This window comes from Trachinotus anak, unplaced genomic scaffold (genome assembly GCF_046630095.1).
Source record: "Trachinotus anak isolate AG129_WGS33_773 ecotype Australia unplaced genomic scaffold, CSIRO_AGI_Tana_v1 ptg000019l, whole genome shotgun sequence".
NCBI classification, from domain to species: Eukaryota; Metazoa; Chordata; class Actinopteri; order Carangiformes; family Carangidae; genus Trachinotus; species Trachinotus anak.
Window position 1 is genome coordinate 15467368 of NW_027273870.1, and position 14808 is coordinate 15482175.

Sequence of the window (14808 nt, forward strand, 5' to 3'; positions counted from 1 at the left end):
ATGTGACCCAGCAGACATTATCTGATAAAACTCTAATTTCTTCTCAGACCCCCAAGCACAAGTTTTTCAACTCAAAGATAAGGCTGTTGCTTAAAAAAAAAAAAGAAAGAAAAAATACTGAACCAGGTTTGGGGGTGTAGACACATGGTGATTGCAATCAGCTAATTAGCTTAGCTTGATTTTTAGATCAGGGGGGGGGGGGGGATGAACATTATAAATTGTGAAGTACAACTTTGAAAATGTACCTTTTAATTTAATAACATTACTTTGCCTTTGTCGTGTCTGCATGGGAATGCTACATTTGCACTGCATTTTTTGTTGTCATGACTTATTAACATGATGATTGAAAAGCCACTGCATTCTCACTGTTGCATCCCATAGACTGCAGTCCTCGGTAACCATGGTGTAGCAATGATATTTGTGCTAATATTTGCATCAAGTCTCGCATTAGCATCATCCACTAAAGGTGATTGGTATTTGGTGCGTTCGCTTCCTCCATGTGACCTCGCTGTTTTATACTGCTGCCCCAGGCTATGGTGGAGACGGTGAATAATTTGCTGCAGCCACGAGCCCAGACAGCGTGGAGAGAGCTGCCCACCAGCGAGCAGCTGCACTCGGCCACCCTGCTCCTCGACACTGTGGAGACTGGGGCTTTTATGCTAGCCGACAACCTCCTCAAGACTGACACTGTGCAGGAGACCACTGACAACATCCGTGAGTACATTTTTGGGTACCCTTCCAGCCTGTACACTCAAGGAGCCTGTTGAGATGCCCTCGAGCAAGGCACTTAACCTCTATTTGCTACACTGGATCAGAACAGTGGTTGAGCGTTGAAGGCTGTGGGCATGTCTCAGGTGTTGAATGTGCAAATTATGGCTCGGCTAGAACGAAAGCTTTTGTTTTGTTGACGCTACCTGAATACAAACTAATAAAGGTAGGGATTTCTAGAATGTGCCCTTATTTTGTCAGAAATGTGGTTCTTAGATTTCACGGCGCTTTCTTTGTTTTGTTTTTTTTTCTTTTACAGATCTTATAACAATGTAAACTGGCTCAGGCTGCTAAAGATCTAAGAATATGATGTAATATCATAGTAAGAGGCAACACTGACAGCAGGCATTACTGAGTCTGCTGCCTCAGATCTATGTTTTATAATACAAATGAGAAACAAAGTATACTTCACCGTGCCTCAAATATGAACATCATCCTGCATGTGGGCAACCACACACTCACACATGTGCTGTACATGTGAATGGACATAAGTGGACATGACTGGAAATGGGGCAGAATAATGCTGTTGTTTCATGGCTTAGAGGGATGGTAGAGAAACATATGCAAGAGTTTGTGCACATGAAGCTGAGCTGCAAGGTGAATTAAAAGAATATTTATATATATCTATATATACATATAAGATAAGATATAAGAGTTGTCTAATAGCACGATGAATTAGTTCATATCCTACAAGGGGTGTGGAGAATATGAAAATCAGGTAAACAGACAAACAAAACCTTTGAAATTCTCAACAATAAAATACCATGATAGAAATTTTGCATAATGGATAAATACACTTAACATCTCTGTAATGCTTTATGCAATATTATGTGTGTTCTCTGAAGTACTTTCTCACTTTTTAAAAGAGGCTGTTAAAAAGGACAAGATGTTTTAGGTGTAAATGTTTGATCATTTGAGCACAATAGTTCATTCTGTCGAATTAATAATTTGTGTGCGTGAATTAACAGAGCAGTAATCTCTTATCTGATGAGACATTAAAGGAGGGTGAAGGACAACCATGTGTAGTACCGTCAAAATCTGATCTTATATGTGGAGCAGGCCTCCCCCCATATGTGAGAGGATGAGGAAGGTTAGTCATGGATTTGTGCACACAAGTTTTCAGAAATTTTTCCGTTGTTACCTGCTGGCCTCTTGATTTACAGAAGCAAGTATAAAAGCAAGCAAGAAAGAAAATATACATTTTTATCATTATATCAGATTATCAACTGTTTGTGCAAAGCATGTATAAAATACTACATGCATTTACAGCTTCGCATGTCTGCTCCATTATGCAGAGCATGTGCGTAAAGCTGTCAAAGAGAGATCACAGTGAAGAGGTCCAGGTTGTTGCGTGAGAGACTTTGAAGGGTCAAATCCACAGAGACCCATCGTAATCGAACAAAATACGGGGGAAAACTGCCCTTGAGGCTTCTAAAGCAGGGATGAATTGTTTGCCAGAGACAATAATTTTTCCCTTTTTTTCTTCCCTTCACTTGAGGCAGAATTGACAAAGCAGAACAAAGCTAGTTATTATGGCGCTGTGCACATCCCCTTTCTCTCCCTCTCCCTTTCTCCTCCCTCCATCATCTCTTCTCATCTTCTCTCACCGATCCTCTCATCACTGGGCCATGGAATAAAGCAGAGATGCTGGAGAGCAAAAGGCCCCCTTTGCTTTTCATACCTCTAGATGATGATATATCAGTGAGCCCTCGTTTCATCTGCGCCCAGTCCAGCGAGTTGCACGCGCCTGTGTTTCCCTTGATTATCCTCCTGTTTACCCCACTTTTGATTTAATATTTCAAATTTCCCTACACATCATTCGCCCATTACGAGATTCCTCTGGGCTTATGTCACTCAATCAGACATGAAAAGTCATGGCGGAGGAGCAGGAAGAGAGAGAGAACTGAGGATGATGAGTAGAGAATGAGACTGGATGAGAGCATGCTCGAGGGTGATGGTGGTGGTGGAATGTCAAATGATGCTCTGAGGGTTTGTTTTGCTCACTTTCACATCAGTAAGCAAGGAAATCACTGCTATTTCAGTCTCACAACCTGGTAATAACACTACAGCGTTTTGTTTCTATCAAAGTCAGGCAGTATAGACATGGAGGATTCCACAAAGTCAGTCCTCCTAACATGACTTTGTCTTGTTCACGCTCGAGCTCCTTCCTAACAACTGCCCTCCCACACTATTTTACCTTACATAATTTCAGACTTGTGTCTCCTCCAATTTTTTAACTCCTGAACGCACCATATAAATATGGTTACATAAACAGTCATCGAGATGTAGGCTACCACATCTCCGAAGAACTTAAAACAGGAAATTATCTTTTTTTGTGGAAAATTTGGTCTCTGCTTTCCTCTTCTTTTTGTGCTGCTAATCTCCCCTTCCAGCTAATCCAGTGGGCAGATCCACCGTGATTATCTCTCCCCTTTATTCATAACTGGCCCGATACCACCTCCCATCTCTCTCCTTTTCCTCTCCCATCCTCACTTTCCTCTCCCCCTCCCTCTCCTCCCTCTCTACTCTCCTCCTTACTTTTTTTTGCCTTCCAGAGGACAGTGAGCGACAGGAATGAATGATTTGAATGATGCATTTAAAAGACGCAGCTACTGCAGCTACTGTGGGTGACATTATTATGTTAGATCGTGTGTGTGCCTATGCGGTGGAGTATTAGGCAGATGAATAAATAGTGTTATTATTAGAACCAAATCAGTGATTTGAAGGTAACAGCGGTAACAGCGTGCGTGTGTGATAACGATAATGAACAAGTGTGTTTCTTAGGAGGAGGATTGTCATGACAAGGATGCTTTAATTAGATTAGACTCAGCGTGTTTTGATACCCTGCCGCTGTGGGTGGGTGTGGATGTGTGTGTACATGTGCGTGCAAGTGTGTGGGTGGGTCGGTGTGGTTGTGTGTGTGTGTGTGTGTGTGTGTGTGTGTACATAGCTTGAATGTTTAGTTTGGCTCATGTGCAAGTGAGGGACACTTAAGCAGTGTTTCTCTTTCGTTCTGCCAGTATTTGCATATCAGTGTCTGTGTTTACGTCTGCCTGCTTCAGCCTGCTTCCATCTCCTCTCTCCCATACCTCTGCATCTCTTGCCTTTGTGCCCTATCTATTGTACTCAGTGAGAGAACATTGTCTTCTTTCTGCACGCAAGAGATCCACGCAAGTCCTCTCCTCGTTTCCCATCTCTCGTCCATTCTGCTCCTCTGACTACCGTCTTTTTTTTTTCTTTTTTTTTTTACCTCTTCCCAGGACTTCTCCCTGACCTCCTCAACTTCCTTTCCTTTCACCCTCTCCTCCTCTTCCACTCCACCACCTCTCCCACTCTCATTTCCATTTCGGCATGTCCTTGTGTTGTTTATTTGATCAGGGAGCTGTTTTTCGCCGTGAAAGCAGTGTCTAAATCATTGAATCACTCAGAAGCACAAGATAGCAAGACACCAAAGGTATAATTAGTCCTTAATTAGAAACTTTATCTAATACATTACAGAGCTGTAATCAGGATTGTGCTAACGAACCTGGATGGTGAAATTAGATTCCCACAATACAAGGGAGAGGCTGGATTATCCACCTCGATGTGTTGGACCAGTTGCCTGGAGACATACTTGCCTGTTTTAGTATAAAAATCCAAGTTATTTCACTTTGGTGCGTGTCAGCTTTTTTCGTTTTCTTTGTTTAGGAAAAGCTCGAAACTGCTTCAGGATTCATGCCTGTGCTCTGCTGTGAGGCACTTAGTGAGAAAACATGGTTATTACAAGGGGCTGCAAAACAAAACCTGATGTAACGTGCTATACTATGACTTGACATCAGGGTGTTTGTGTTTGTTTGTGTGTTTGTGCATGTGTGTGTGTGTGTGTGTGTGTGTTCCAGAGCTGGAAGTTGCCAGGCTGAGCACAGATGGGAACCTTGCAGACCTGACATTCCCTCAGTCAGAGCTACATGGAAACTCCATCCAGCTGTCAGCCAGCACTCTCAAACAGCACGGCAGGAACGGTAGAGAACTCTCACACACTCTCCCTCCTACTCTCACAATGAAGTCTCTCTCCTTCTCTCTGTCTAGCCCACTTGCAATCTTGCAGTCTATTTCTGTCATCACAGTTTAAGCCAACAATTATCAAGTGCAGCTCTTTTGTCTTCCTGTGTGTCTTCTCTTAGGTGAGATCAGGATGGCCTTTGTCCTGTACAGGAATTTGGGTTCCTACCTGTCCACAGAGAACGCCAGCGTTAGACTGAGCAGTGAGGCGGTCTACCCTAATTACTCTGTTATTGTCAACTCCCCGGTGATCACAGCATCCATTAACAAGGAGAGCAATAAGGTCTACCTGTCTGAGCCTGTGGTCTTCACTGTCAAACACCTGCAGGTAAGTAAGGTGCAAGGTGATGACTTCTTTTTGTAAACAATAATAATAAAAAAAAAACAGATAAGATAGATAATGGAATCGAAAACAGGGTTAAAGGATAAGGCCGGTGTTATTTTAAGTTTTTCTTGTGTCACCAAATTCCATGAAAAGACCATAGCACGTTTTGAGAAAAATCAAGACCCACAAGCACAGCACAACAGAGTCACTGATGGCGGGTACATTCATAGCGAAACAGGCGTAGAGGGGTGTTAGTGGCAAAGAAAACATGGAACTGGCAGAACATAAATGGAATGTGAGAAGCATGACAGACCAAAGCCAATAATTAATTTTTCCATCTAACAAGTATTGTCTGTGTTGCCAAAGCTTTAAATACCTTACTCCTCTGTGCCACAGAGCTACATTGTTGTCTAAAAACTTGTTGCAAACACAGTGCAGCAGTGTTTGCAACAAGGTTTTGATGAAATTTTCCTTCATTACCATGAACACGAGCAATAAATACTCAGCAATGCAGCAAATGTGTGGCAGCAGACCCCAACAAATGCACTATTTACCTCCGTTTGTAAAAAAAACTACAGTGCCTAGCTTCTCGAGCCTTTTTCAAAAGTGAAACGAGACATGATACAAACCAGACTGCAGAAAACATTCACGTCTTGTGTTTTGACCTGGAAAAAATTATCAGTGACAGACATAGCCGTGCAGCTTGAATATTTAATGATTATGCCCCGGCGCTGAAAGTTTTTGGTCATAGTTATGTAAAAAAAAAAAAAAAAACAACTTATTTAGCACAGTTTTTAAAAGAACATTTTAAAATGCTTTGTCATTTATGGTCAGTGTTTAGACATCTGAAAGTCTTGCAACTGAAGTAAACTGCTTATCGAGACTTGTAACTGCCTTTGACAATACTTGACATTGACCTGTCTTGACGGACTCTGACTCATCCCAAATGACATAGAAACAGCGCCGATAATAACAATAATCACACACTGAGTAAAGCTCTAATTGCTTCATGTTTCTTCATACTGAATGAATTGTTTTGGTCAGTGGACCATTTTTCTGTTGAGTTTCTCTTCCAACAAGCAAATGTTGATCCAGTTGGTGATCCAGCTTGTTGGCCGCAAAGAAATCCTCACTGTTTCAATTGCTCATTTTGAGATAACTTTACTAACCCAACACACACACACACGCGCACACACACACACACACAGCGTCATCAGTTTACACAAGCAGCTCCTACACAACAAGCATGGACACAGCACTGTCACCTCCTGCCATGGCTCCGTGTTTATTTGTTGCCGTATTCTCTCGTTCCGTCCCTTCTGTTTGTTGTTTTGTTGTGGTGTGTGTTTGACTCCCTTTCTGTGTTTCTTCCTCTCCGTCCTTTCTCCACCAATTCCTCCCACCATTTTTCTCACTTTTTTTTTTTTGGCTTCCCCACTACTTCATGGTTCTACCTCCCACCTCCCCATGACTAAGTATCTGTTCTCTGTCTCCCTGCTCTCCCACCCTTCCTCCTTTTTGTCCCTCCCTCTCTCTCTTTCTCTCTCTACCTCCCCCTCCCTCTCTCTCACTTGTCCTCCTCCTCCCTTGCCCTTAGCATTCGGAAGAGAACTTCAATCCCAACTGTTCGTTCTGGAGCTACTCCAAACGCACCATGATGGGATTCTGGTCTACGCAGGACTGTCGTCTGCTGGCCACCAATCGCACACACACCAGCTGCTCCTGCACACACCTCACCAGCTTTGCAGTGCTTATGGCCCACGTGGAGGTCAAGGTAGGCGTTCATTCTGCCATCCCTACCGGGCGATATCAAAGGGTCAGTTGTTGGTCATTTGATTAGCAGTGACTGGCAAAGCTGGTCAACACATCCTGGAAAAATAGTAGGAGGGAAGGAAGAGAAGGAGACTATAACATCTGGAAAATAGATTATGACTCTCCAGAGCCTTCAGTCCTGAGTAATCATACTTGGCAAGATAAATTTTTACAATTGATTCGTCAAGCCTGATGATGACACTGGGTTGACAAGAAACATCAGCGTATGAAGCTGTGGATTACCAAAACAGATACATTTTAATTTACCATAAAAACTTCCATCTGGGACAGAAGCTGCAGCTCTTATTTTATCGCAGAAATTATATTTGACTGATCATAAAGTGAAAACATTTATTTTGATATCCATGAGCCACAGTGGGCAGAGGATAAAAACCTCATTGTCTTGCTGTGTGTGGGATAAGTACCTTTTGTCTCCAGCTTTTGTTATGTTAAGACCAACTACTTTTCACAAATCAGCTCTTGTAACGCTGGATAATGTGTGACACCCAGTCGCTCCCTCTGGGCCAGAGGATGTGTGTTACTTCTAAAGGGGTCATGGTCAGACCTAGCTTGGCAGCCACTGTGTGAACACAGTGTGAGGGTTTGAGCAGTAGATCCATCACAGCAGTGCTATGTTGAACATTGCTCTGCCTGCCAGGTTGCAGGACACTGATGGATAGAGCCAGCACACCTGTGCAACGCAGCGTAACGCTGTGGCCCTGAACGCTCGGCGACACGCAGCCAGACTCACATCAGTCAGGGGAGGGGAGCTGTGTATGTGTGTGTGTGTCTGTTTCTACTGTATGTTTCGTGTTGCAACAATATGACTTGTGTGTTTTTAGCATACCAAAGCAAAACTTAGTGAAATATAGCGGCTGTATGTGGCTATTAAATAATCCGCTCAAGCTTGTCTCTCTCTCGCTCTCCCTCTCTTCTCACAGAAAGCAGACAGCATGCACGACCTGCTCCTGGACGTGATCACATGGGTGGGGATCCTGTTGTCCCTGGTTTGCTTGCTTATCTGCATCTTCACCTTTTGCTTCTTCCGTGGGCTGCAGAGTGACCGCAACACCATCCACAAGAACCTCTGCATCAGCCTCTTCATCGCTGAGTCACTGTTCCTGGTCGGGATCAACAGGGCCGATCAGCCAGTAAGAAGGGCGGGGTTTCCTTTGTGTGTGTATAATCGGGGTTTAACATACAGTATCTGTGTGCATATTCTAATTATTTTGCTAACAAAGCACATTTCAAATTGGGCCTTTTTATTCATGTTGTGCTGGCACAGGTTTGGCATAACTGTCCACCGACCAATGGCACTGATTATTCTGCAATGTTGGCAGAGTTGATTGTGAAATGTTTACTAACTTGCTGTCAGTGGTTGACCACATAACTGCTACATGAATAAGAAACAGCAGATCTGGTACACGCTGCATTCCTGGAATAAATCAAAACCAGAAATTTCTGGGTGACTATAAAACTAACCATATCTGTGTATCCAAACAGCCTGGATAATGCTACATTTTACTCAAAAACTGTGAAGGGAAAAACCAGCAAAAACTGAGTTTACTGGCGTTTTCCATGACATCGCTTCTATGCTGAGTGGTAGAGGGGCTAGACAATTTCTCAGCTTGATCATATTACACTAATTCAGAAAGCATTTCCAAACAAGGCAAAAAAAGGAGGCAAAAACATTGCAACAACATTAGTCTACCGGCATCTTGAACGACAAAGTAACCGAAATATAATTAATTTGTAGAGTACAAAAACTCATTTGGCTCTTCTTTGGTCCATTCCCAGTTGCAGAAATGATTCACAATGCAAAGTACACATTACACGCACCTGCTTATATACCAGATAATCTATTAAAGCTTTGTATTAGCTTAGCCGACGTTATGCACTGCTTCAGTCCAAACTTGCGTTTGTTAGTCATTTCGCCCCTCAGGCAACAGAAGCAGGGAATCCTGCTGGTTTTGAGGAGGATGTTTGTAGAGCAATAAAATTTTCACACACAAAGCCCATATGAGGTTTTGTAAATTGTAAATATGGGATCAGCCTGCATTTGACCATTAACATTACAGTGCTGTCAGGCAGATCCGAGCGTCCACGCATCACTGCTAAACTGTAGAATAACCATGTATAAATGCAGCACTGTATGCTCAACAGAAGTGTGGAATGAAATTTCTTTTAAAGGGAATTTGAAATATTTTTTTTCTTTATTTGGTACCCTTATAAAAAGTTGAAGAGAAAAATTTATGTTTGAAACATAGAAGTTACCAATAAAACATAGAGGTACTATGGGTAGATATTAGACATTCCATTTCAATAGCAAACAGCTCATGACAGGGGTCAGGGAAGGTCAAATAGTGCATGTTGACAGTCAGACCAACCTTAGGGTTTATACTGGGTCGCTGTGTCAGGCTGTATTGGCTATATGTCATTGTGTACAATGATTCCTATTCTTCAGAGTCAGCTATGCTTTCTACTAAAAGCTCTTTATGAATGCAGCATATTCAGCATATTCATATGTCTCTGAGCACAGCAGTTAGAGTCATGGCCAAACCTATCAAGGCCCTGAATCAGGTTCATTTCTAATCTGTGGATGAAAATGTTTAAAGCTGCTGGTTGCAGTGTAGCTTGTGCAAATAAATGTATTGTTAGTTCACTACTCACAATCTAATTGGTCACTTTTCTGTTTTTCAACTCCCAGTACCCAAACATTACCAGACTGGAAATATCTATCATGGTTAATGATGCATGACCTTTACTACTCATGTGTGTCTGTGCTAAGCTTTTGCAACTCACAACAGCAGCAGAAGAGGAATAAGAATATTAAAATCTAGAGCTATATGGAAGAAGACCTGCTTGACCTCTGCAATGAACAAACTAACCCATTTGTTAACAGCATGCTGGATGTTACCTTGTTAACCAGCCAACATTAGCTTGCTACCAGTGATAGCTGAGGAAGCTTTGTTCTACATAAAATACAATTTGGACAAACTGATTAATTTGACAGTTTTTGCTGTGATAGTACATGTATCAAATGTACTGTCATATCATATGGTGTGTGATATTCCTCCACTACTGAGTTTGTAAATGTAGAATAGAGATGTACATTTTCAGTACAACAAATGCATCATTAACTGCAATGATCCCGATGACACCCATAACAAATAGTCCTGCCCCTGAGAGTGTGGAGGGTTTTTAAAACCATCCAGCCACAATTTGTGAAGCAATTCTAACATATCAGCAAAGCAGCCAATATCAAGCTCCATCCTTAATGGTGTACAGTGCAGTGCAATTTTGGCTTAACCATCAGGGTCCACGTGGTCTGCATTCCCGTCACAGCCCATGCTGTAAAATCTATATGGTCCGCATTCAATATTCTAATCATAGATTAATGGATTCACGTGGATTAGGATTTTAAACCTCATTTGGGTGCCAGCATGCACACAAAAATGTAATGGGACACATTCTGAGATAATTCCTCTGGGCAAGGTCACCCAAATATAATCAACATAAAGGAGACTACATGTACACGCTGTAGTTTTAGACTTAGGGGTAGCCCATGTTTTTTTCTTTTTTTTCTTTTCATCTGTGAAGTGCTCGGATCATTATGAAGTGTGTGTCTGTGGGGGAGGAAGTGCTCAGGGCTGTATCGTTTATCTCCCCCATAGTATTTAAGAAGTCTGAGAGCAACCTCAGGCCCTTGCATCCCGCTGAGCGCTCAATGAGAAAACATTCTTATTGCAAATGAAGAGACAAAACAAATTTGATGGAATGTGTTTTGACATTGAGGTTTGTGTATTTCTCTGCATCTGTGTGTGTTTGTGTGGGAGGGATCATGTTTCTTTGTTATGCATGTGTGCTGCTGTATTTATGCGTGCCGTTCTCCTGTTAATTACTGGTGACTATTTGTGACCTCCATTAACATCTTCAGCGTCACTTAGCTCGCAGCCGGTTAAGCCAGTAATTCCAGCAGGAAAAGTAAATGACTTTGCATAATCAGCCACTTTTTTTTTTTTTTTTTTTTCACCTGTGTGTGTGCGTGAAACGTGTCTGTGGGTCTTTGCCTGTGTGTGTAAGCTACACTGTGCGATCATTAGAAATGGAAATGAGTGACTCCCTCGCCCCCTAAACTCATTGTCTCTCAGACGTTAGGTAATTGTCTCTCACTGCAAACCCCTCCATTATAAAAGTCTGTCTGTTAGCTCTCCCATTCAGTGATTTAGGAGTGACTCTTTAGATTAGAACGTTGCCATGGACGTGACGGGCCAAATCTCACTGCTCATTTGCCTTCTCTTCTTAAGCACCCCTCTTTTTTTCCTATCCTATTGCTGAAATTGTCAGTGCAGTTTCAGGTTTGATACCCCTCTTTCATTCTCCCGCTGCTCATCCTGTGATGTTCTGTTTCTCTCTTTTTGTTTTTCACATTCAGGACAGTCTCTCATAGGGTTTGTCTAAGTATTTTATCATCTGCTTCTCCAAGTCTACATCCCCTTCATCCGTCACTATTCACTGGCTTCTAACAGTGTGATTTCAAATCCATTTACCCATTCATTGTGAATGGTTAGCCACTGCTCGGTTCAAGCAGTTACCAGTGACATTTTTAATTTGATATCTGATGATTTCCATTTCACAACAAACTAAATTAACAGCATTTTGATTATGTAATTCACGTAAAACACACAGTTCAGCTCTAGTAAAAGCATAAAAACAGATCCCCCCCCCCAACTATTTAGTGTCAGAACTGATGTTACTGCTGGCTTTTTACAAGCTCTAAAATGTGTCAATTTTTATGTGCGCTTTGTCTCTTTCATACCAAGCTACTGAGTCATTTTTCTGCAGCAGTTCCACTTATTTCTCTCATCCTTGGCTTTGACAAAAATCATATTGTATTTTCAACTGTGTTGCCAAGTAATTCGCCCTCCTCACCAACCCAGCCCCACCCCTCCTTTCTCTCAGCTCGCTTTGAAAGTGCTTTGCTCCTTCTGTTTGAAATGTGATCAGCACAAGCTGCAGCACCAACTTGTCACTTGGATTTTCCCATTTATCTTCTTTGATGACTTGTAGATGCAGACGTGGAGTAAAGTGTGAAGGAAACTTGACTAATATTGCTATCGTGAAGTGATTTTGAGTCATTCTGTTGCCTGTAATTGCTGTTTTGGTGAACTATGATTGTGAGTTCCCTCTTTTCCTTCTTGCCTTATCCTCTCCCTCTCCAGTCTATTCCAGTATTGGTAGCCCAATTTTTAATCCCTTACATTCCCTTCCCTATGTGAATATGATAAAGTCTGACTCATACCCTCGTTGCCTCGAGTGTTTGTGTCTTTTTTCCACCAACTCTTCAGTGCAAATGTTCACTAGATTAAGTATTTCCTCAGCAGTATTGTGTGTAGTGTAACTGAAATTTTAAATCCTCTCCATCTTTTCTTTCTCTCACCAGATTGCCTGTGCAGTCTTCGCAGCCTTGCTCCATTTCTTCTTCTTGGCAGCCTTCACCTGGATGTTCCTGGAAGGGGTGCAGCTCTACATCATGCTGGTAGAGGTGTTTGAGAGCGAACACTCCAGGACTAAGTACTTCTACCTGGCAGGATATGGAGTGCCTGCTGTCATAGTGGCCGTCTCCGCTGCAGTGGACTACAGGAGCTACGGCACTGACCGAGTGTAAGGATAGAGGGGCGCGAAGAGAGCGTAGCGTGAAGGAAGGATGGATGGCAGGGCGAGTGGCGGGAGGGGAGGGAGGCTGGAGTGCCTGCTGTCATTTTGGCTGTGTCTGCCACAGTGGACTCTACAAGCTGTGGCACCTCTGAAGAGTTAATACAGAGAGGTTGAGAGGGGAGAGAGGCATAGAAGGATGGAAGGGGGGGAGGGAAGGATGGGGACAAGCAGGGGAGGATGCACCACAGAGTGCCTGCATGAGCACAGCAGAGACAATGTGTGAATATGGAAGGATTTAACTGGCGAATAGAAGGAGGTGGTGTACGTTGGAGCAGACTGACGGGGAAAAGGAGTGGCTTAAGTGTGAGAGTGTGAGAATGGAGGGATGGAAAAGGGAGTTTTGTAGCAGTCTGACAGTGTGTGCACACATCCATACTGACTTCCCTCAAGGAAGTGTGGAGTAGTGAGTGGGATGGGGACATACATTCAGAGCACATGGTAACTTATTCATGCTTGACTTGTCCAATGGGAGACACAGTGTTAATCCACAATAAGGCTGCCAGCATCTCATCCATATGAAATATATGCATGGTAGGCCACCTACAAATGCGCAGGAGTGAACATAAAAGTTTTACATGCATGACCTGTCCACTCCATTCATGCTGTGACTCTGAAAGGAGCCCATAAGAGGCCAGCATTTTATTCATACTGTGCATATGCATATTATGTGCATAATGTGCATATACATGTCTGTGACCTATCCTTCATTCTCTGACTGTATGAAAGCATAAAGATTAAAGAGGACATTATCAGTGTGGACGTTGCATTTAAAAACATAGAGTTGTGTTCAAAAAATCTCAATTGCTAATAAATGAGCGTCTCCATATAGAAAGTGAAAAATGACAGGACACTATAGGGCTGTTAAATGATTCACTGCTCAAATGCTCACGTTCTCTGCTGCTCCTGGGGGCCTTTTTTCTAGATCAGACCTCGCAGTTTTCCTCCGGCTACACGTCACCTAGTAGAGGTTTGAAGACGAGGAAAGGGTTGAATTTAGCAGTGTTTAACCGTCAAGCCACACCAATCCGTATGCCACTTAGATCAATATTTCATTGTGGGATGATCATTAAAACATGAGAGTCTGAATGCCAAGCTCTGGATGAATAATCAGACTGCATGCCATTAGCCAACAGACTGGGAGACTTGTCTTGAGACAATAGCTGTGGTTTAATAGTAAAAATGCAAAATGAAGTAATATGTTTTGGGTGAATAACATAGAGCCTATCACACAAATCGCACTGAAATCAGTGAGGGTGTAAAAGATTAATTTCATCAAAGAATATATTCTTGTAGTTCAAAATAATATTTCACCCTGACAGCTAATGTTTCTGCTTTTAATGGCCATGTACCTCATGGGTTTGAAAGAAACTGACACAACTATTTTCATAGCAAAGTACCTTTCATTAAAAGCAGAAACTAAGTTATGTGGCTCATTTATCAGTCCAGCCTTGAAAATGGCACTGCTTATCATGTTTGACATAACACATTGAGACAAAACCTCTGCAAATATCATCTGCCATCCCTGCTGTGTCACCTTGACACATAACGCACCCCATTCTCCCTCATATTAGCCAGTGGCACTGAGTCTCTTTCACGTCCCATAATGAAGGTGGCTATGACTTAGCAAAGGAGCCCTAATGGAAGATACAGTGACACAGTCAGGGACCCATAATGGAGGGCTCTCTAATGTGGTGGAAATTGAAAGATTAATAATTCAAAAGCAGCTGGTCATGAATCAGTCGGCCATTTTGCTCCAGCGGTTTCTTCTCTGGCACCTTTTTTCTGCAACCCTTCGGGTCTGACCTCAGTGGAGGGCACTCGGGGACTTTTTTTCCCCCTCCCTGCTTACTGCAATTGATGAGTGAAGATGTTTGGGGTAATATAATTTAGCATACAGCAGTACATCATTTAGTACCAATGCTAACCTTGTGGTCAGACTGCCTCTGTGTGTGTGTGTGTGTGTGTGTGTGTGTGTGTGTGTGTGTGTGTGTGTGGGGTTATGTGTATTCATGCATGTCCCCTGTCTCTGAATGTGTAGGTGCATGTTTGTGTGCATATATTAAATGTGTGTGTGAATGTGTGTGCCTGTGTGTGTGTGTGTGTGTGCGTGTGCGTGTGTGTGCGTGTGTGTGTGTGTGTGTGTG

General features: G+C 42.6%; 1 protein-coding gene across 4 annotated transcripts in view; it reads left to right on the forward strand.

The window, feature by feature from the left end:
• adgrl3.1 (adhesion G protein-coupled receptor L3.1) overlaps positions 1-14808 on the forward strand; it is a 108405-nt gene that overhangs the window by 78800 nt on the left and 14797 nt on the right. For all 4 annotated transcript variants that reach the window (XM_071503395.1, XM_071503393.1, XM_071503392.1 and 1 more), the window contains 6 exons: positions 531-714; positions 4647-4769; positions 4932-5137; positions 6732-6908; positions 7888-8097; positions 12390-12610. In XM_071503395.1, the coding sequence (XP_071359496.1) occupies positions 531-714; positions 4647-4769; positions 4932-5137; positions 6732-6908; positions 7888-8097; positions 12390-12610 (1121 nt within the window). The remainder of the gene's footprint in view (positions 1-530; positions 715-4646; positions 4770-4931; positions 5138-6731; positions 6909-7887; positions 8098-12389; positions 12611-14808) is intronic.